This window comes from Papio anubis, chromosome 6, assembly GCF_008728515.1.
Source record: "Papio anubis isolate 15944 chromosome 6, Panubis1.0, whole genome shotgun sequence".
Lineage (NCBI taxonomy): Eukaryota > Metazoa > Chordata > Mammalia > Primates > Cercopithecidae > Papio > Papio anubis.
The window spans coordinates 137,775,934-137,800,108 of NC_044981.1; the positions used below are offsets into that span (position 1 = coordinate 137,775,934).

The following is a 24,175-nucleotide window of genomic DNA, read 5'->3' on the forward strand; positions in this document are numbered from 1 at the left end:
CCAAACCAGCGTAAAAGTTGACTACTTATTATTTTTGGAGACAATGTCTCACTCTGTCACCCAGGCTGGAGTAGTGCAATCATAGCTCAGTGCAGTTTCAAACTCCTAGGCTCAAGCAATCCTCCTGCCTCAGCCTCTATTGTAGCTGGGACTACAGGCAAGCAACACTATGTCTGGCTAATTTTTTTCTTTTTTTTTGTAGAGACAGGGTCTGTGTTGCCCAGGCTGATCTTTAACTCCTGGCCTCAAGCAATCCTCTTACCTTGGCATCCAAAAGAGTTGGGATTACAGGTGTGAGCCACCACACCTGGGTAAAAGTTGATTTAAAATTGCATCCGTAAAATCATAACTAGCAACTTTTAAGACAAAGAAATTAAGAATTCAAAGTCATTAAAATCAATTATTTTAATTGCTGAAATTAACATACATAATTGATGTAGGTGAGAGAGATCACAAGTAGTTGGATGAAATTTATAGTAAATCATCCTATTGCTGGAGACAGTCGTGAAGAGCTCCATCCTGTTGATCTGCGGAACTGAAAGGGACTGTTCATTCAGCCTTCAAGGACATGCACATCATAAAGGAGGCCAAGCAAAAATCAAAGCAAACAATAGCTACATGTTTGGAAAAATACACATCGAATTACACAGACAAGAGTTATGATCAGTTGTGCACCTGCTCAAGTGGGAACATTTTAAAATGTGACAGTCATCTACGAATACTGAAATGTGATGGTCAAGTGGTCCATCATCAACACAAATACAAATGGAAATCATTAAACTTTCTTGAGGGGCCATTTGAATAACAATGTCAAAGCCTGGGTTTTTCCCAGCGGGATTTTGGTCTTCTTATCTGGATAAGCACGGGCAGAGATGGGCTGGGTAGTGGCCGGTTTCTGGATGCAGCCACACGCTGGCTGGACTTAGCACTGCAGCTCCTCCTCCTTGGTCCTCCGGGAGCCTCCTGCCAAGCTCTGGGCGCTGGCATGGGCCGTGGAGCTGAGGACCTCCTCAAAACTGCCTCCATTAGGGTTCGTCCCGCCTACTTTCGTCTGAAATGAGCAGATCCACAAAAATGCAGTGAGTTGTTACTATCATTTTTGTAATGTCTTTATAAGAATGCCAAAGGCTGGATTACTTTCAAATTCAGAAATACTTTCTATCTTTAGAGACAAAAGAATGTACAGAAGTTTGTTTCCTTTTGCAGAGTGCTAGAATGTTATTCATACTTGGGTTCTGGGATAGGATTCCAAACTTTAATTTTGTACTATTTTAGCACCCTCTTTTTATCTCTTCTACATCCAAGATTTTAATTCCTTCAGAAGCATAATCGGATCCATGGACTTGGAACATCTATCTCCACTCACCCAGATAACTGATCTAATCAAAATGGAATTTGATTTTTTATTAATTTCTCCAATTTTACAATGTATAAACATCCTTACGTGACATAAACTTAGATTTTTCTACTTGGGAGTTAGCAGGGCAAACTGGATTTCTGACAAATGTCTTTTGAAAAGTCAGAGTGGCTCAATGGAAAATGATTTCTGGTTTCTGCTTTGAAAGTTGAAGATGGATCAAGTCTTAATCACTGGTGATTTCACATCATCTTAGACAACTGCCTTTTGATACGGTTTAGCTGTGTCCTCACCCAAATCTCATCCTGACTCGTAGTTCCCATAGTCCTCATAATCCTACCAGGGAGGAACCTGGTAGGAGGTAATTGAATCATGGGGGCGGTGACCTCCATGCTGTTCTCGTGATAGTGAGTGACTTCTCACAAGATCTGATGATTTTACAAGGGGCTTTCCACCTTTTGTTCTGCACTTCTCCTTCTTGCCACCATGTGAAGAAGGACATGTTTACTTCCCCTTCTGCCATTATTGTAAGTTTCCTGAGGTCCCCTCAGCCTTGTGGAACTATGAGTCAATTAAATCTCTTTCCTTTATAAATTACCCAGTCTCAGGTATTTCTTCACAGCAGCGTGAAATGGAATTAATACATCCTTATAGTAGGAATATTCTTTACAATGCAGTTATGATGTTTTACAAGGCCTTTTTCTCGTGTATTTGTTATTGACTAAGAATAGAAACCTGAAGGAATTAACTTACAATTTAAAAATATGGCTAAGTATTTTGAAACATTCCTTATTAAAACTGCTGTATATTTGATGATGCAAAATGCTTAGTGCAAGTCCATTAATAGTCACATTTGCCTTCCCTCCCATTGTTTTTCATAATGTAGAAAAACACTTTGAAGAAAAAAAAAAAGATATAGAATAGATAATGTTGTTATTGCCAAACTGATGTTGATGCCTCACTGTCACCAAAGTAATCACTCACAGACACCAACAACACTGGGGAGTGTGTCCGTGCTGCCTGGCCCGCCCTTTTAAAAATGTAACCAGGGTTCAAAGGTAGTTCCATCATTACAAAACACACTTTTCTCCAATTGTCACTAAAATGTCTCTCTGCATCTTAAATTTATTTATTATATTGAATTTTTGTACTCTGCTTGGTGTCAGAAAACTCTACCTGTAAAGGGCCAGACAGTAAATACTTTAGACTTGGGAACCACATTGTCACTCTCACAGATACTCAAATCAGTTCTTGTAGGAAGTAGCCACAGTCAATACCTAAGTGAATGAGCATGCCTTTTCTTTTCTTTTCTTTCCTTTCTTTCTTTCCTTCTTTCTTTCTTTTCTTTCTTTCTTTTTCTTTCTTTCTTTCTTTCTCCTCCCTCCCTCCCTCTTTCTTTCGTTCATTCGTTCGTTCATTCTTCTTTCGTCCTTTCTTTCTTTCCTTCTCTTTCTTTGGGACGGAGTCTTGCTCTGTGGCCCAGGCTGGAGTGCAGTGGTGCAATCTTGGCTTACTGCAACCTCTGCCTCCTGGGTTCAAGCAATTATTTCTGTCTCAGCCTCCTGAGTAGCTGATGTTATAGGCGCCCACCACTATACCCAGGTAATTTTTGTATTTTTAGCAAAGATGGGGTTTCACCATGTTGGCCAGGCTGGTCTCAAACTCCTGACCTCTGGCCCACCTTGGCCTCCCAAAGTGCTGGGATTACAGGCATGAGCCACCAGGCTTGGCCAAGGCTGTATTTCAGTAAGACTTAACGTATGGACACTGAAATGTGAATTTATATAATTTAATTTTCAAATGTCACAAAAATTATTTTTATTTTGATTTTTTTCAACCATTAAAAAATGTAAAGCCATTCTCAGCTTATGTACCATTCAAAAGAAAGGAGTCAGCTTAGTTTGTGGACCTCTGGCAGAGCACTGATTCTGCCTTCCCTCTGTTATCTTAACACTGGGAACTGGTGGGGGAAAGGGATGGTTTCCACTGTGTGATTTTTCACTATGCTTATTTCTTCCCTGAGAGAAACAAATAAGATTAATTCCATGTAATCTACTCTATTAATAGTTCCCTTTCTCTTTTTTCTTCCATTCACATTCTCTTTTGCAATAGAAGTAACACACAATATTGAATTCAGTGAATAACAATTACTGATGTTTTCTTCTGTGCTTTGTTTCATTATTCTTTCCTGTTTCCTGATTTCCTCAAAACAGAGTAGTAAAATGAAGAAGGAAGGAATGGCTTTGTAAGAAATCAATTTGGCAAAGAAGGGATGGAATCAAAGATATTCCCAACCACGTAGGTTTAATGACTGCCTACTGCAATACCTTAGGTAAGGACCTCCTTAAGCAAAGATGTGAATGATAAAAATCTCCTGGACCCTTCTCTTCATAATTGTTTTTCATACAAGTATTTGTCACTTTGCCCCCAAATTATAATCATTCTTTGCATAGAATTTCATTTGAATTGCTGAGTTGGGCTTCCTAATCTCTCATAATACAAAAAGAAACAAAACATGTAATGTAACTTGCCCCCCCCCCCCCCTTTTTTTTAAGGTTTTGGTCCAGGCTGTGTGATGTATTTATCAAAAAATAGGTGCACTAAAAATATGGTCTGCTTGACATGGATGCAAAATGGTTGGAAGAGATGTAGTTACTCATGACTCATTGGGAGATGGTAGAAGATACCAAAAGTGGTTTCACAGAAGTTGGTTCTGCATTTGCTTGTTTGTTTTGGATGAAATAGAAAGCATGCTCAGTGACTATACAGGTGACACCAGCTGAAGTGTCAAGGAATACATTGTAAGGGCATAGGCAGAACTAAATTTTATAGGATTGGAAAAGTGTTTCATGGAAAAACAAACTACAGAATTGGGTATAAAGAATGAACCATGGATTTGGTACAAGTGCCACATGGTACATGACAGATTGTGTGAGAAGATGGCAGGAGTGGACCTTTACAGCGGAACCTATTTCTCACAGAACATAAATATGACTATGATTCCTTATCAGCAGTGTCTTCAAAAATCAAACTGAAAACCGGGTATGTGAATGGAAATGTAGCTCATAGACCTGCAGGAAATTCCACTCATCTTTACCGATTCGTGAGTCATTCCCTCAGCAGAAAACAGTCTAAGGATCCTTAATCAAAGAACAATATAGACATTTTGGAGATTTAGAGCACAAAAGTAAACTGCAAAAAATAAGCTATATAAAAAAAGTATTATACATATCTATTATTTAGTCTAGTGGGAAAAAAAGGACTGAGAAATTTGTAATTATTGAGGAAGTGGGAGGTTCGACACAAAGCATAATTATCAGCTATTCTCCATTGCCTGGGTGGACAGAAAAAGCGGAATTAGGCTTTGGCTATGAGATAGGAGGTGTGTGGGATGTGTGTCTTGTTAAACCACAAACAATCATACACGCATAGAATCACTTTCAGGAGGTCTTCACAAAGGCTAGTATCTGGTGTGCTGGGTTAGTTATGTGCATATCTGAAGGAGGTGGCAGGCTCTACCTTCTATCCCAATGAGGTGAGAAAAGTGAGAAGCTGAGTATGTGGATTAAACACTTAAATCCTGTGGGAGCCATGAGCTTACCAGAGTTTCCTAAAAGCAAATGAAAATAGGTTTTTCTTTATTCTTCTTTTGCTTCTTCATAGCTCCTTCTTCTAAAGAAAATCTAAAAAGTACAACTTCTCCTCTGTCAGAACTTGTGTAGAAAAGCAATGGAACCTGTCCTCACTGGGTCGTCTAAGGCTGAAAACCAAACGTTTAGAAACTGACTCCTGGGATTTTTGAGCCTTTCATTTTGATCTTCTAGCAAGAGAAATGTTCATAACATTGGATGCTCCTCTCTTTAAAAAAAATTTTCCTACCCATGGGGCAGTTTAACAGCTCCCATTGGTTCCTGTACGCTCAATAAGGGATGATGTTGGCATGCAGAGCGGTGAAACTGCAACTGGAAACTTCTGGTGAATGAAACTGATGAAAGCATGGTAATGCTGAGTAATAATTTCATTCCTGGGCCTTAAACACCTAATTATGCGTCTAATAAAGTAGAAGTAGACTATGTGAAAGACCCTGCCCTAAGAAAAAGACTCTCCAGGTCAAAATCCACAAGAGCACCTGGAACCGCAAGTAAGGAATAACTTACAACCTCACATACACTTATCAGGCAGCACACGTGACAGCAGCGTGGAGACACAGGATTCAGAGGCAGCTGAATAATCAGCATGGAATATGAAGGTTTTTGATCTGGTTAAAGATCACATATATTCTTAATTTTCCCAGTTACGGTAAAATACAGAAATGGATTGTATATGAAATAGAGATAATGATAGCAAGATGTAATTAAGTCATTAAGTGACACCTTTAAAAAATAATCTTAGTAGTTTCAATGATTTTTCTTGTTTTAAAAATTCAATTTTAAGACTAGACTGATTTCATTTTACTCTTTTTATTCAAACTTACCTATGCTCAAACAATAATTCCAGTGAATTTTAAAAACACTTACCCTGTAATAGGCACATTTTCAATTTACACGCAGGGATGAAATGCATTATTGTGTTATTATAAAATGCATTTTGTGACTCAGTTGAATTTTCCCTCTATGATAGCCATACTGTGCTGTGCTCTGTACCTGAATTTATAAACAAGTCTAGGTAGCTGATGTAGTGGATACATAGTCCTGAGTTTGTTTTTGCTGTTCCATGTCCAAACCAGAGAAGCTATGTGCTGTTATTGAACTTTCACTCACACTCTAAATTCAGAATTCATATAGCCTTTATTCTATCCACAGTCATCTCTCACGTATCTACTTTTGGAGGGATAGCATTAAGAGATTAAGTGGTAAACACATACCCCGATTCACTTTAATGAACAATTCACCCCTGAATGGTTTATACAAACAACTCTAAGGATACAGTAACACTATTCAATAGTGGTTTTATTCATATATTTATATGTGAAGGAAAAGGTCTGACTTGATGCAAGTCTGCCTTCTTGGGCCTGCCTCAACTTTAACTGCAGCAATGGCTAAGCTGTCCTGAGTCAATGGACCCACTCACACAGAATTCACTTCATCTGTACCTTGAGGCTTGTGACAGTTGTCTCAACCCTCTCCTCAAATGATTTGAAAGTAGGAGAATTCCTAAAATAACAAAAAGAGAGAGGTCAGCTCCAAAGGCCTAGCTGTCTTAGCAACCATGCTGTTTGGTTTTCTGCTCATATTTGTAAACATGGCCTTGGCAACAGAGCTACCTGTCAGCTTGCCATGTACACCAACCACGTTTTAAAATGTATGTTACTTCTGTTAGGTTAGATTCAGAAACCATAACCTGACATGGAGTTTTTCTAGGTAAAATGATCAGATACTCAACTATACAGTAAATAATATGGTATTTGGCAATGACACAACTGTAATAATTCCATGGTACACTGTAAATCATTTCCAATGAGCCAGTGGAGCAATAGGTACCTTAAGTTTTCATTTAGCATTTATTGTTTCTATCACAACACTCCTCTTCCTGACTCAGGATTTTTAGTAAGCAATGGAAAATCCATATGAAGAATGTCATGTTTGAGTTTTGCCACTTGGCAGTATTTAAAGTTATTTATTTCAGCAAATGTGAGACAATTCAGAAATAGTGCAAGGAAAAAAATGTTCATATATTTTTTCTTTTCCATGCCTTAGAAAAATAATCATTTTGACAACTTACACGAAGTGGTGTTTTGGAAAGTTAATGCTTTCATTATTTTAAGACGAAACATACCCATTACCTACCTAACGCCCAATCAGAATGGTGTTATTAGCACGCGTTATTTTTCCTACCGAATAGGATATACCTATTTGTTCTCTTACCAAACAGAACCTTTGCAGCCTAATGGCTTTTCCTTTTTTCTTTTCTTTCTTTCTTTCTTTCTTTCTTTTTTTTTTTTTTTTTTTTTTTGATACAGAGTCTTGCTCTGTCGCCCAGGCTGGAGTGCAGTGGTGTGATCTTGACTCACTGCAACCTCTGCCTCCAGGGTTCAAGCGATTCTCCTGCCTCAGCCTCCTGGGTAGCTGGGACTACAGGTGCCCACCACCACATCCAGCTATTTTTTTTTTTGAATTTTTAGTAGAGATGGGGTTTCACCATGTTGGCCAGGCTGGTCTCGAAGTCTGACCTCAGGTAGTCCACCTGCCTCGGCCTCCAAATGTGCTGGGATTACAGGTGTGAGCCACCATGCCTGGCCCCTAATGGCATTTTATTTGTGACTCATTCGTTGTGTTAAATAATCTATACATCATTTTGTTGCTTTAAGCTTAAAAACTTCATTTAGTGCTTTCTGGTGTTCTATATTGGATTGGGCCCCATAATATAATTTAATGATATCACTACCATTAAAAATATCACCAACTCCTACTAAAGAAACAGGAACTGAACTCAGTGTATTTAAATCTTGTATCCATGTCAGCTTTCAGCAGCAACAACTGCCATCATTTTCAGATCAAATAATTCAACTAAATGTTGAATTAATAAGGCACTCGTTATTCTCTCTTGAGTGCAAAAAAAAAGTAAAATAAGAGGAATGGCCTAGAAAAACTTTATAAAGGAGAATGGCTATAGAATATAGGTTTCATTGTATGGTGCAGAATGAAGTATCACTCTTATACTACTAAAAGGCAATGAACATAGATGTTCATGAGTGAATTTGGGAACTGTCTCCTGAGTCTTTGGTGATCTACAGGGTCAGAAATGTACTTGCATTCAGGCTGCACAGATTAACAATGGTGAGTTCAGAGGGTCCTGACATGGCATCACATTTTGTGTATGACTCAAACATGAGTCAAATTCCTATGAGTGATCCTCCATAATCCTGTTTCATGATGAAATATTAGTAAAATTATACTTGCACGACTCAAAAAGTATATAGTTATTGGCACTTCATTTCCATTGCAGATTTTACTTGGCCAAGCCTGCACACATGACTGCCTGTCATCCATCAGTTACACAGGCCCACAGTGAGAAAATGGTTCATGGGTGTATGTTAGACAAGCAAAATAATTTTTTTTCAAGTTAGTTTCAGGCAAGCTCATGCAGATTGCGTTTGACCCATAAGCCACTACCAGATGAATTCCTGGTCCACAGGGGAAAACCATGTTAATTTTTCCAAGTCGTCTTCTGACACCCAGATTCAAAATTTGACAGGTGAAGGGGAACAGAGCTTTAGGTTCCACTACCCACCTTGGGTATTCTTATGCTAGGGAGAGCAAGCCATTCAAAGATGAACTAAGCAATCTTGAATCTGTACTCTCTGTTTACCACCAAATACAGAGAACTAAATACTGTGGTTAAATTTCCAAATCAGCCAATTAACTACATAACCCCAGTGCAGAAGAGCCTTCCTTCATAAAATATAATAGAACAGACATTCATCTAATTAAATTATACTAGGATACATGCTGGAGAAGAGGGAGAAACTCTTTAATCAGATTTAATCAGATGTACAACTTTAATCAGATTTGATCAGATGTACAAACTTTTAGCGCTGCAAATGACCCTAGGAAGAATTTGGTTTCATGACAGTTAAAAAACAGAGGAAAAGATTATATATATAAAGAATCTGGCTTCAGCGGTCTCAAACTTTTGAAAGTAACTGAACTCCTTCTATAATGCACTCAAACCACAACATTAATATAAAGCAGGTAGAAGAGGCAGAGGTCTGACTGAAGTGGGGGAAGATCCCAAAGGCTTCATCTCTAGGCAGCCTTAGGGCTCAGTGGGTGGAGGGGCACCTTTGGCAAGCAGCTGATCTGGTTATAGCCTCTTATTCTAAACATGATGATGCTGATACCGTTGAGGTGATTTTTCCATGAGTGCAAAGTTAATCCTTGGCAGAGCTGGGCTAGAGCCTGCATTTTCTGATTTTCAATTTAACACTCATTCCTGTCTTGCTATTAGTTTAATTTTATCTGACTGCATCACTATGCCATGCAAACTTGAAGTGAGGAATGTCTTTCTCACCAGTTTTTATCTGGTCAGTAATTATACTGGCATTTTATTGTTTAACAAACATCTCACCTTAATATCTACCTTAAAAAATCCTAATGATACCCTTTCTAGAACTTTAGCCTTCTTAGTCTTCAATCCTTTCATTTAAACTTTCCCCCAGGCTGGCATTTAATTCTGCTGAAATGAGAAACCCAAGGTTACCTTTGCAAGATTGCTTAGCATGTTCAGACACTGTGCTAAGTGCTTTATGTAGGTTCCTTTGTTTATGCCTCACAAAGACCATATGAAGTAGGTCTTATTTCTTGTAATATATAGATAAAAGAATTGAGGTTAGGTCACTTGCCTTGAGTCACACAGGAAAGGCTAGATTTAAGCCAGGATGTCTGGTCAAAAGCCCAAGCTACACAATTCTTCTACAGAATTGTCAACCTTTTCTTCTGAAGACCATGAGCAATTTCCTTTCGCATAAAGCAGGGAACCCCATAAGTAAATATAAATAAAGTAACACCTTAAACACATTCCATATTAATATTACATAAAAGATTTTACACACATTACCTCATAGCAGGCATACTTATGGAATGGCGAATGGAGTAGCTTCAGAGCAAAAGCAGATTAAAGGGGAAAAAAGAAAAAAGAAGAGAGCACACATAAGTACATGAAAAACTCCCTATTTATAGTTCTAAAACAGCAATTCCAAATATCTGAAATATTCCCTGCCCATCCAACCAAGATGATATTTGTTTTTGTTGGGTATAATGGGCACAGTCAGCTTTCAAGGGTATAAATGAAAAGTAGATGGTGGATCCACAGTTGCATATTATTTTACTTTCTGCAGCCTCCTTTTGCCAGGAAATCTGAGAATGTCTGGTTTCTCCCAGGTGAGCCCAGTAGCCCATGAGCATCTTCTCCAGGCCCAGCCTAGGTCTCTACTCCCTTCTGCTCAGGAAGACAGTAAGGAGCAAAAGGCAGTACCCAGGAAATAGAGCCAGGCAGGTAGAAGCTAATCATTCCATGGTAGAGAAGCTGGCCAAAGGAAAGCAAGAAGTTAACATAAGACTTTCAAGGAAGCACATGCCAGGCAAACACAGTTCTCATAGGCCAATGTGAGGGCAGGGACTTCTGCATCCATTCTGGTTTGATTGTCAGGATGATTGATTTGTACCAGATGATTGTCAAGAACATCTGGTGCAAATAAAACATTCCTGAGAATTTTAAGAGATTTAGACTTCTCATTCTATGAATCCTAGTAGCTGATTCATCTTCCCTCTGGTTAATTGCCTGTTACTTTCTATTGAGTTCCACTCAGAAATCAGGCTGAGTAGGGGAAGGAGTACAATGGGTCCATTTTCCTGGCATAGTGCTGGTTCCCACCTCACACTTTTCAACAGCACTCCTGCTTTCTCTTCTCTCAAGAAGCTAATAGTTCAGGGACCAAATCTGTCACCCTTCACTGATAATATCCACTGAGGGCATTAGTATGGGTAGCACTTTGCTAGAACACAGAAAGAAAAGGACAAAGAAATTCATGGGATACTTACGGTCTTACCCTAGACACTCGATTTAGAAACTATTAGGCAGATATTTCCTCAGAAATTACACTTAAAAAGCATCACTAAAAGAGCCTAATCTGCATTACCAATTGGTGTATCTCTGTAAACATAGACCACTTTCTCAGGAAAAAAATGTAAAAAATAAAAGTGTATAATAAGATTCCGGCTAAAAGAAGGCTTAGTTCGGGGACTTGGGACTACCAATCACAAACTTCTTAACATATGCGCTTTTCCAGTAGCCTTTCTTCCCTTCAACTTCAGAAGGCACAGAAAGTTGAAGGTGAAACATCAACACAAATTACAGGTATAAGAAATTCACAGAAACATGACAATCTACAGAAAATCTGTTTTTGTTTCTCAACTTTACTTTCTAGAAGCTTTAGAAAACATACATAACTTCCAATCTCGACGTTGTTTTTTCTTCTTTTAATTCTATGGACCTCTGTCAACACTGGAAGAAATGGTGCAGAGAAAGAGACTCCTGAGAGATTGTTCAGCTAGTGAGATGGTGTCAATGATTCAGAAATAAGATACAGACATACTTCAATAAGTTCAAATGTATTAAGTGCCCTATAAACTATCTTCCTGGTCATGGACACTCTCTGGAAAATAGAGTGTAGTTTTGTTGGTTCAGGCACAGGGTGAAAGAAACAGGGAGCCAGTGGGCAGAGCCCCACATGCAGCCCCGTGGTGCTTACCCGATGGAGTGAGACCTGCAGCCGGGAAGCACAGGAGAGAAGAGCAGGAGCAGAGTTAGCAAACAGTAGGCGGGGAAACACCGCACTGCCCTTGGGGGTCCCCTTCCAAGGGCCCCAGGGCAGAGACGGGGTAGCTTCATTTACCGCTCTTGATTACACTTTTTAATGTTTCTGACAAATCATTTTACCAACTCAGGTTTTGCTTCTAACTGCTATTCCTATAAGTATATAACATTGATTGCACTGTAATAAAATGACATGCCTTCTCCAAACATTTTGTCCCCACTGGATCACAGTTTGAACAAATTAATTGAGAAGTTCCCAGAAGATGCCAATGTTATTAGAAAAATGATTCCAACCACTTGGATTTCTTCGGAGTACTTTCCTAAGTGTGACCTCATTTTAACTTTACAGGAAACATTTTGGTTAAGTGGGTATTAACAATGTTACTTTACGGATGCAGAAAGGGAGTGGAAAATTCCATGACAATCAGGTTAAAATGAGAATCTTACTTAGCTCAGAAAAATACAACTAATTTTTACAAAACATACAAATTAAATCTTAACATAATGCTTTTTTTTTCCAGCTATTAAAAGGCCCAAATTCTAGGTTTTACAAAATCTGTAAATATTAATTTGGAGTAATTTTAAAGAAAAACTGAGAGGTGCTGTTTTTCTTCCAAGGTATCTGAATTTTGCTGGTGATGTTTTTGAATAAATTCAGAAATTTGTTATCAGAATGCACAAAAATGTTATAACATAACTAATAAAAATGTAGACTAATATGACACTTTTAACCAAAAAGAAGTTTAAAATAAAAGGTCTGTGACCAAATTTTAACATATCCCCCATATTTACAAATTGGCACATTAGTTTTTGAACAAAAAATCAAAGCTTACTAATTTTTCTCATTTAAGAGCTTTTATTAAATTAAGCTTAAACACTTTTAAAATGACTTTTATGTATATTACTTGTTTTGGCATAATTTAAAAGTAAAAATCTTGGTAAAACTTGTTGCTTTCACAGAGAGTTATTTATATACAAGTGTTTGATATAGCTTGAGAGAAATATACACATAAAATATTATGAAAATAAAGCTCTGAAATATTCAAACTCTTCAAAATATTTCAGGATTGTATTTGATTAGCAACATAGACTACATTTTCCAATATTTTTAGCCACAGTGTATAATGAAAATTTTGTATCCTTTACATGGGGTAATAACAAATGGAAAGTTTGGAAGTCCTGGAAAATAGGCCATCCACTATACTAAACAAAGCCACATTGAAACAGGAGGAAAGGCAGTCAATACAGCCTTGACATTATATCCAATTAGTGTTTGAATATGAATGTCAACATATTGCATATGCTTCATTCTTCACTGCTGGGAAAAACAATTTATGAAATACCGTGGGCTCCTGTTAATATCCTCTCCCTAATTTTTACCTTCTTGTAACCAAGCGGGTCATTTAAAGATAAAAAACTGCTATTTTTTGAGTGCACAATACATGTCAGGGTTTCATCTGCTACTTTTGTAATAGTCCAATGACATTTTTATTCTTTTTTTTTTTTTGAGATGGAGTCTCGCTCTGTCGCCCAGGCTGGAGTGCAGTGGCACGATCTCAGCTCACTGCAAGCTCCGCCTCCTGGGTTTATGCCATTCTCCTGCCTCAGCCTCCCGAGTAGCTGGGACTACAGGCGCCCGCCACCTCGCCCGGCTAGTTTTTTGTATTTTTTAGTAGAGACGGGGTTTCACCATGTTAGCCAGGATGGTCTCGATCTTCTGACCTCGTGATCCGCCCGTCTTGGCCTCCCAAAGTGCTGGGATTACAGGCTTGAGCCACCGCGCCCGGCCGACATTGTTATTCTTATCTCCATTTTATCAGTGAGAACTCACCTAAGGTGAACTAAGTTATGTCTGTCTTCCTCATAAATTGACCCTCTGAAGTCAGATTATTCGGAAGCTTGTTATAAATGCAGATTCCGAGACTCCACCCCAGACTTACTGAGCACAACCTCTGAGAGGTGCAACCTAAGAATAGGTATTTTAAACAAGCTTCAGAGGTGTTTGTAAGGTCTCCTAAAGATGCAGAGGCACATTCTAGTTAGCAGTATCATGCTGGAGTTCCCAGGGTTCAAGTGAAAGATTTCAACACAGTATGAAGAGAACCAGTTTTATAAACATGGGAAAATATGTTTTCTTGGGTATAATAAGTACCCAAGGGTATAAAGATAGACAGATATTTGCCTCTCAGTGTCAAAGCTTTTCCTTTTTTTTTTTTTTGAGACAGAGTCTCAACATTTTTATCCATTATAATAAAAAAAATACATATATTGAGATGACCAGCTAATAGCTAGTGCTCCCTTCAAACGGAAAGCCAAGGGCTTAGCACTGTTCCCATAGTATTTTCCCACAGTACCTCATGTCTCCAAACTTCTTGCTGATGGCCGTTCCAACGTTGCTGAAAGCTGCAGTTGCCTTCTGCCCTGCGTGACTCAGGGTTTCATGTGTTTTCTTGTAGCTAGAAGTAAAACAGAACAACATGGTTTTTACGTCATGATCTCCCATAAACAATTCATCTTCCTTCTCACTCCTTACTTTGAAAACGTTCTTTCCTCAATAGATTTAGGAAGAAGATCCACAGAACCAACTGTTTCCATTCATTGTCTGGGGATGACGGGTTGGCGGCTGTTCATCAGAAGGAAAGTCAGACCATTAAATCTGAATTTAGGAAGTATATACAGATACAAATACAAATACAGATCTGAATGTGCAGATCTTTCATGACAAATAACGGAACTGCCCAGAGAGAATAATGATGTTCTTGAAGTGTATTAGTTCTAAAACAGACACGTGTCAATGAAAGCTCTAGGCACCAAAGGTGACACAGAAATTAGAGAATGCAGGTTTAGGTTTTGAAGGGACATCTAAGCTTATACTGTTAATTTGGGTAAAAGAAAACCCAGAAAAAGGCAAACTACAGCTAGTTATTTAGTTTACTTTTCTAGTGTTTATAGCTGGGAATAATAAAAGCACATCATCTGAAGATGATATAGTGACTTTTTTTCAAAACAGTTTTAGGAATACAGTACTGTGAGTATTTGTTGATAAGCCTATGTCACACTAGACTTGACTACTTGAGGGCAAGGAAGCCATTCATCTTTGTGTCCCTAGTCTCTGACAAAGGGATAAAGGAGAAGCTCCATAAAGAGTAGATGAATGAGTGGGTGATATCAAAAGGGACAACCTTCTGTGACTCTGAACTGGGAGTAGTGGCACTAGGAAAAGAAAGAGGTATGATGGATTACAGGGATCGAATGGATAGATTCAACAGGAGATGGTAAGTGACAAATAAGAGCAAGACAAAAGATTGTCCTGAGGATAGGAGCATCATGACAAGAAGGACAATGGTGCTACCTATAGGGATGAGAAATTTGAAATTTCTGAGTTAGTTATTAAAGTGGGAAATAAAAGGTACATAACTTGAGGAATAATAGTACATCAGCAAAATTTTTATACACATTAAAAAAAAAACTCAAATCTTAAAATGCATATGCTGTCTTCTTCTGATTTATGCTGCTCCCAGGTAAGTTCTTTCAAAACCCTGTTACACTTGCATGCATATGGTACCTGTAAGAAAACATTATACCCTATGAAATCAGCTGTGTAGGAACTGCCCTTTTCCCTCTACCCCTTCCATCTCCCACAAGTCATCCAGCCCTAAGTATGATCTCAGGCTCTAGTGAATGTTTTAAAATATGTGCCTTGGTCTTCCCTAGGACAGAAATAACTTTATTAATGTGATATTCTTTTTGTCAGCAGGATGGAATCTTTCTACAATATTGTTAGCATTATATGTTATTTATTAACACAATGCCTGTTTTTTTAGGAAGTATGAAAGACATACATTAACTAGATCACAAAACCAAATGTTCATTTACTAAACAGACATTTCCTATCAAAAATGAAAAGACCGAGGGGAATAAGGTCAAAGAAGAATCTGGTGACTAGGGGGTAATTTGTGTCTCTGGAGAGGACTGTGTGAGGAGAACAAGGAATGTGGATGCCAGATGGCACTGGGTCAAACAGCAAATGAGACAAGATGAAAGAAATGAACAGCTTTAAGGAAGTTTGCTTAATTTATTTTTTTCTGTGACGGTCCAAAAAATATCAGCTGATTCAAATTAAATTTCATGTTTACATTTTGCTACATGATGTTGGGTTTTAATTTTGGAAAAACATTTTTTGACTACATGAAACCATAGAATTTCAGGCAGTGTATACATGAAATCAAATAATATCATCAAGGAGACAAGAGGAAGATGGCAGACAGGCTAACGTGCATCTTGCACTTGCTCAGACAGAACAGTGTGTGGAGACTCACATCATGAACTTTTGCTCCAAGAAGCACCATAGGAACTTAACAGGAACACCAAAAGAATTCACAGATCCTTTGAAAGGAGTGGCACACTACTGCAAATTCTGAGAGACAGGTGAAAAACTGAGTTCCTAAAGTGTGAGAGGAGAAAACCTGCCTCTGAACCCACGTCTCCACTAGGGAATCTGAAAATCCAGATCACAGGAGAAGGATTTAACCTAACTTAGAGCTGGCATGGATTTAGGTATCTGGGCGAAATACAGCAGTAGCAGCAATGGGAAAGGCCTTATAGGCACTCCAGTCTCTAGCTTGAGCCCAGGGAATGTATATAACTATCTCACAGAGCGCCTCAAGGAAGGCAGCCAGTGGAATTAGGGAGGGGTCATGGGGGGAAAGAAGTTTCCAACTGAATTTTATAATAATTTCCACTGGGCATGAACTTTCTTAAGCAGAATCTGGGGGGTGACTGGAAACTGCTGCAGATAAGAGTGCAGGAGCTACCAACACTGTGGGCAGACAGGGAGGGGTGCGGCCTGAAAGCTGTGCTTGCTTTCTCAGCAGGGAAGCCTATGGCCTGGGGCAGGTCTGAGTTCAGTGTGCGCAGACTGCCTGGATGGAAACTCAGCTCTGTTAGCAGAGCACTGCAGGAGTGAGACTGGCCTCGCCAACTGCGTGGGAGCTGGGTGAGGCCTTTTGCTACCAGGTATCTGCCACTGCCCTGATGAACTATATGACGCAGCAGAGGCAGCCATAATCCCCTTTGGAAGGTAACCTCATTGGCCTGAGAACCACACCTCCCAACCCCCAACAGTGGCTGCAGCAAGCCCCACCCAAGGAGAGTCTGACCCGTCCAAGGAGAGTCTATCCCTGCCCCCACTTGATGGTATTTCTCTACCTGCCCTGGTAGAGAAGATATAAACTCTTGAGGGCTTTATGGACTCACCTATCTCCTGAGAAACCAGAATACCTCTCTTGGACAATTTAGGGCAAGCTTAAATCCCACTGTTACTACTGCAGCTGGTGCCTTCTTGAAAACACCACCTTCTGGCTGGAGGCGGACCAACTCAGGCCATTACTGCAACTCATGACAGAATAACCCTGATCCCAGGAAGAAGAAAAGAACAGCTAATACTGCTGCCTGTAATATCCTGGCTAAGCAGAGGTCCTGAGTCTGTCCACATGACAACTTCACTGCTAGCATAACCAGCATCTGAGAAAGCTGGCACATTAAACCTATCTACAACCAAGGATTCTCACAGAGTCTACTTCACTCCCTTGCCACCTCCACCAGAGCAAGTACTGGTATCCACAGCTGGGAGACCTGAAAACTGGTCATATCACAGGACTCTTTGCAGACATTTGCCAGCACCAGCCTGGAGCCTGGTAGTCCTGCTGGGTGGTTAGACTAAGAAGAGAAATAACAATCACTGCAGCCCAGCTCTCAGGATGTCCCATTTCTAAGGGAAGGGGGTGAGCACTACATCAAAGTATCACCCTATGGAACAAAAGAATGTGAACAACAGGCCCTGAGTTCCAGATCTTTCCACTGGTGGGAAGTTTCTCATAGCAGAGACACAATTGCAGTGCTGGGCGCAGTAGGGAAAGTCTGCACCTCTACCCCAAATGTCAGGCAGCCTCTGTGATTGTAGGGACTTGAAGAAGGGGTCCTTGTTCCCCCCGGCACTCTACTGTAGACACAGCTGGACTTCCCCCAGAGGAATGGAGGCACCTATAGACAGCCTTTCTGGAAGAATCCAGGGTGAGTGCAACCCCACAGGAGGAACACACCCCAGATTCTGGCCTGCATAAGAGTCACAATTCCTCCCTACTTGGAACGTCAACATTTCCATAGATGAAAAGAGGCGCCTGTCTGATCTGAATAGCCAGAACACTGGGACAGGAATGAGGCTATGCGGTGAGTAGCTTTCCTGCTGACCTAGTAGGAGAGCTGAGGTAGCTCCCACTCTTCACCCTGATAAAACCTCAGCACATCTAATTGAGAGTTCCTCCAGCCACCTTCATCAAGGCTGGGACCTCAGTCCACCATCAGGTATTACATCTACCCACCTGCCTTAGCCACAACCAGTGCCTAACCAGGGATACCTCTCCTAGTGGCCTAAAGCCTAAATCATCAACTCAGTAAATAAAACAGTCGGAAAAAAGTTAAATAAATAAATAAAGGGTACACCATGAGAGAACGAGATAAGCTTCAAGAGATACCTGCCATTCCAACTCCATAAGAGGCAGTAAACTCGCCCACACACCAAGAATGTAAGGACTACAAACAGCATAAGGGAAAGCCAGCTCACAAAAAAACTTTCTGTAACTAAGGATCTCATACAGAGTCTTCACCCCTACAAGCACCAAGAATTAAATTAGGCTAAAATAAACATTAAAGTCTAATCCTTAAGAGGCAAAAAATAAATTTAAGTTTAAAAAACAATTCAAGCAAAAATAAATTCAAGAACAATTTTAAGAAATAGCCTATCCAAATGAGAAGAAACCAGAAAAGGAATTCTAGTAATACAACAAATCAGGGTTCTACAACACCCATGAAAGGTCACACTAGCTCCCAAGGAATGGATCCAAACCAAGAAGAATTCTCTGAATTGCCAGATAAAGAATTCAGAAGGCTGATTACTGTGCTACTCAAGGACATACCAGAGAAAGGTAAGTTGGCTGAAAACTAATTTAAAGAAACACACAAAAAAACACAGGACATCAATAAAAAAAATTTTCATAAGGAAAAAACAATCATAACTTCCGGAAATGAAAGATTTGCTTAGGGAAATAAAAAATGCAGTGGAAAGTTTCAACAATAGACTAGAACAAGTAGAAAAAAGAACTTCAGAGGTCAAAGACAAGGCTTTCAAATTAACACAATCCAACAAAGACAAACAAAAAAAAATGAACAAAGCCTCCAAGAAATTTGAGATTATGTTAAATGGCCAAACCTAAGAATAATTGCTGTTTCTGAGGAAGAAGAAAAATTTTAGTTTGGAAAACGTAGTTGAAGAAATAATTGGGGAAAACTGCCCTGGCCTTGCTAGAGATCTAGACAACCAAATACAAGAAGCTCAAAGAACTCCTGTGAAATTATTCACAAAAAGATCATCACCTAGGCACACAGTCATCAGGTTATCTAAAATCAAGACCTCCTACCTTAGTGCCTCTGCCCTAGCTGTTCAGCTTTGTGATGCCATAAAATATGGCACGAAAAGGGTTGTGCTATATTTTAAATGTCCCATTTTGAAGAATTAAAAAGACTTAAGCCTGCACCCTTGGGAAGACTGTAAAAACAACCTCTTTCTGTCCAATCAAGGCCAGAGGTCCCTGGGGCCTTGGCCACTTAGTGCCTACAAAATGGACTGAGCCCTAGGGAGAAGGGAGTGATAAGGGTAAAAAGGAAACCAGGGAAGGGTGGAGGAAAGGAAGAAAGTCTATTGAGCAACCACCTGCCACTGACTCTGTGTGGCCTGAAAGGTGACTCAAGGGAAAAGTAAATAAATAGTCTGCAATATCTGTGGCTTTTGCATGAAGTTGGGACTGGCTACTAGTTAGAGAATTCATTCTTGTGTTGGTCCCACATTTCTTCAATAATTCTTACAATTAGACCCAATATTTAATTTTGTTTTAAGCTTTTCCCTGTAGTTTAACTTTATATATTTGAGAATGTTTTGAATTAAGATATGATTTTTAAGACACTTTTTTTCTGTGTGTGTGACAATCTGAATTTAATGCATAATTTAAATATAGCTAGCTAGAGAGAAGTATATATTGAAAATAGGTGATAGCTACGTTGTGTTTTAAACACATTTCTACAGCAAAATGGGAGGTGAGCCTGTGCAGTGATCTGATTACTTTAGTGTGGATTAATATTATTTATGTCCCCCCCAAGAAAAATGCAAGTCTATTTCTATGTGAAATTTTATAGTTAAAATTCAGCTATACAGGTACTTTAATGCAGTGTTAAAGATTTTAGGACTCCTTATTTCCAGTAATTATTTAATGTTTAATCTGAAGGGCATTGGAGCCGAATTCCTTCAGATTACAGATGATGAAACTGAGGCCCAAAAGAGTTATGTGACTCTTAGTGACACAGGAAAGTCTAGGGCCTCGTCCAGGGTGCCTGCTTTCCATTAAAATATCTTGTTGCCTTGAAGATGATAGACATTTAAAGGTGAGTTGGGTCAGCTTTCTATAGCACCAGTGTTCAGAGAGAGAAACAATATTGCATTTCAAGAATGCTAAAATGCACATTTTTTTCCCCACATTTTTATACCTCTTCCGTAAGCTAAACATCATATTCCTTTTATATATATGTATAGACTTGGGATCTCACTATGTTATCCAAGCTGACCTCAAATTCCTAGACTCTGGAAAACGTTCTTCCTCAGCCTCCCCAGCAGCTGGAATTATAGGCAAGCACCACTGAGCCCAGCTAACCATCACATTTCTTGAAAACAGTTATTTTATATACATTACTTGGAAATCAACAATTGAAAGAAATTTCAAAAGGGTAAACAGTGAGAAAGGGTTATACGTAGGGAAACGATTTCCAAGAACACGGTAACCAGAGACCCCAAGAGAAATAGGCCATTGGGCTCCAAGACTTAAAAGCACCGAGGAGCACCACTCACACTATAGCCTAAGCCAAGCTTGTCCCACCTGTGGCCTGTAGGTCGCATGTGGCCCAGGACAGCTTTGAATGCAGCCCAACACAAATTCATCAACTTTCTTAAATCATTATGAGATTTTTTTTTTTTTGCAACTTTTTTTTCTTTTTAGTTCATCAGCTATCTTTAGTGTATTTTATGTGTGGCCCAAGGAAGCCCAGATATTGGACAAGCCTGGTCTAAGCAAATAGTGCCTCAGGAGTTATGTATTGCACAGGCCCTGTAACGTTATGCTGCATCCTGATTGAACTTGATCTTTTTTTTTTTTTTTTTTTTTTTTTTTGAGATGGAGTCTTGCTGTGTCGCCCGGGCTGGAGTGCGGTGGCCGGATCTCAGCTCACTGCAAGCTCCGCCTCCTGGGTTTACGCCATTCTCCTGCCTCAGCCTCCCGAGTAGCTGGGACTACAGGCGCCCGCCACCTCGCCCGGCTAGTTTTCTGTATTTTTAGTAGAGACGGGGTTTCACCGTGTTAGCCAGGATGGTCTCGATCTCCCGACCTCGTGATCCGCCCGTCTCGGCCTCCCAAAGTGCTGGGATTACAGGCTTGAGCCACCGCGCCCGGCCTGAACTTGATCTTAAAATTGCCTGAGTAATGTAGATCCCCATCCAGAAGTTAGGAGTCTGAGTCTTGGAAAAAAAAAAACCCTCCTATCAGCCCAAAGAAGTTGGTGCTTTATTATTATTATTATTATTATTGTTTTATTTTATTTTTTTTGTAGACAGGGTATCACTTGGTCACCCAGGCTGTAGTGCAGTGGTGTGAACACGGCTCACTGCAGTCTCCATCTCCTGGGCTTAAGCAATCCTCCCACTTCAGCCCCCTAAGTAGCTGGGACTACAGGCACATGCCACCATACCTGGCTAATTTTTTGCATTTTTTGTAAAGACAGGGTTTCACCATGCTGCCCAGGCTGATCTTGAACTCGTGAGCTCAAGCAATTCTCTCACCTTGGCCTCCTGAAGGGCTAGGATTATAGGTGTGAGCCACAGCCCTCGATGATGTATTGCATTTTATTATGCCATGGAATGTGGCACATTTTTAATACTTAAGATTGTTTTTCAACACTATCATATAGAAGTATGTGCTATAATATTCAAATAATGAAAAACAACTTAAATACTAATACCCTGATTGACTTGACAATCTTCTAATTTAAATACAAATAGTATTTAGCATTTCAGATTGCTAGCTCTCTTACTTTTTTTTTTTTTTGAGACGGAGTCTCGCTCTGTCTCCCGGGCTGGAGTTGCAGTGGCCGGATCTCAGCTCACTGCAAGCTCCGCCTCCCGGGTTCACGCCATTCTCCTGCCTCAGCCTCCCGAGTAGCTGGGACTACAGGCGCCGCCACCTCGCCCGGCTAGTTTTTTGTATTTTTTTTTTAGTAGAGACGGGGTTTCACCATGTTCACCAGGATGGTCTCGATCTCCTGACCTCGTGATCCACCCGTCTCGGCCTCCCAAAGTGCTGGGATTACAGGCTTGAGCCACCGCGCCCGGCCTAGCTCTCTTACTTTAAGCTAAATATAGGTTCACCATTGCTGACTTACACAATTGATAAAGCAGAAGAACAATACGTTTTCCTTAAGTAAAAGCATGAATGTGTAAGATATATTTGAGTTGCTGTCAGTTGTGCATTAGGTGGCAGAAACGTTGAAAGTCTATGCTTTGAGTCTGTGTTGTGTGCCTGTCCTCACTTCAGCTACAGGAGCAGAATCAGGAGTTTCCAGTGTGAAACTTCTAACTCAAGAGAACAACTGAAGCTTTTAGGTAAGTGAAGAGAAATTGAGAAATTTGCCCTTGTGTGTTCTAAAGCCATTCCAGCAAACAACACCACTGTAGGGACCTGCACTTCTGAAAGGGTCAAATCTGGTCTAGGGCTGAACACTAGCTGACATTACTTTCATAGTTAAACATTTGCCTTTCTTTGGCAGCAGTGGCAATAGCAGCTCACGTTTTTGAAAGCAGTGGCAGCTAATGTTTATAGAGCACTTCATATGCATTAAGGCATTTAAGACTGTTTACTGAGAGATGTTTGGTTTTGAGTACACATAAACTTCCTGTTTTTCAAAGAAAGTCAACAGGAAAGTGGGCTTTACTTTTCAGAGACTCAATTTAGCTGGAATGGATAGCATTTATTGGCAAGGACAGGTTAGCTGTTTGGCCAGCACGCCAACCGGGGATCTTCAGTAGTGTGAGGTAAGGGTCTCTGCAAGCCAAATAAAAAGCATTCTGTTGACTTTTCATGCAAAATCCACTTGACATGTTTTACTAATTTGAACATCAGTGTTAATAATCAAAAGGAGAAAGCATGTTGTTTTCTAAATTGTTTTGACTTAAAGCATTTTTCTACATACAACTAGAAGAAATAAAAAGTTCATCCTTTTAGAAGAAGGTATTTTATACCACGAATATATTTCCTCTTATGAGATTTAAAAGAGAGTATTCCTTTAATGGTTGAATATGCACATTTCACCAAAGATACAAAAAAATTCATTTAGGATTATTTTATTCCAAAGGCTCCCTAAATATGTTATCAGAACATAAATTTACTACTTGAATGTAGAAAAAAAGAATCTACTTCCTGCCTTGTGTAATAAGATGAAAGCCTGAAGGTAAAAAGAATGAACAACCATGTGAGAGACTGGGTATGTACATCTTTTAAAATTAGGTCTTTAATCTTCACTGGCACTCCTGAACTCAATAGCGCTACAATCAGGCTCCCTCATAAAAAGAGATAATAAGAATTCTTGACCATAATGGCCTGGAAGCCTTAGAAGCACAAAATCAAAGAGTAAATAAATCATAAACTAACCTTCAATTTTTGAGAACTGTGCATTTTTAAAATGCTGAATGTGAGGCTTTTAGTCCTCTTTATATAAGATAAAGTTATTAAGCTTTCAAAAAGATAGAATAGTTTAAATTCCTTTCCAAAACCTCTGCCCTCTGTCGACTTACCATTTAGATTGTGGCACAATTCAGAGGGGTTTATTAGTGGGGGGATTTCATGGGTTAGAAAGCAGAACACTTGTTGAATAAATGAAGCCCACTGCTTTGAATAGCCCACCATAAAATTGCATTTCCTGATTCTACTTCTGCCTACAGAAGAGGCTGGATTTCTCCTCCTTTACCCCAAAGTCACCCACCTCTCTCATGTCTCCTTGAAGTCTAATGACAACATAAAAAGGCAGCAGAAAATCAAAAAATGGGGAGGACTTTTTTGTGTGTTCTTAGATACAAATCTAGGCAAGTAAAATCTATGACAAGAACGACAGCAACAAGAAACCCTGGATACCGATGATCCCTTGACCTGTTCCTGTATTCCTGGAATCTTTCTGTAAAGGAGATAATTTCAGTCTGCTGTGTAATTATTCCTGCTTATCAAGGCCTATTTCGGTTTGAATCTTACTGCAGACTGAAATATGCCAAGATCTTTCATTAACATACCATAGATTTTCTTTTCATTATAAATCAAACTAAATAGGTCATGATTGCTTAATCAGTATGCAAAGTATTGC

General features: G+C 39.5%; 1 protein-coding gene across 6 annotated transcripts in view; it reads right to left on the minus strand.

Moving 5' to 3' along the window:
• Positions 1-387: 387 nt before the first annotated feature.
• TPD52L1 (TPD52 like 1) overlaps positions 388-24,175 on the minus strand; it is a 104,476-nt gene continuing 80,688 nt past the window's right edge. Inside the window, exons 4-8 of one of the 6 annotated variants that reach the window (XM_009206167.3) lie at positions 14,026-14,127; positions 11,607-11,621; positions 9,914-9,952; positions 6,450-6,510; positions 388-1,051 (exon numbers count right to left, since the gene is read on the minus strand). In XM_009206167.3, coding sequence (XP_009204431.2) covers positions 923-1,051; positions 6,450-6,510; positions 9,914-9,952; positions 11,607-11,621; positions 14,026-14,127 — 346 coding nt within the window. In that variant the 3' untranslated portion in view covers positions 388-922. The remainder of the gene's footprint in view (positions 1,052-6,449; positions 6,511-9,913; positions 9,953-11,606; positions 11,622-14,025; positions 14,128-24,175) is intronic. The other 5 variants (XM_009206168.3, XM_009206170.3, XM_009206169.3 and 2 more) reach the window with 5 other exon arrangements.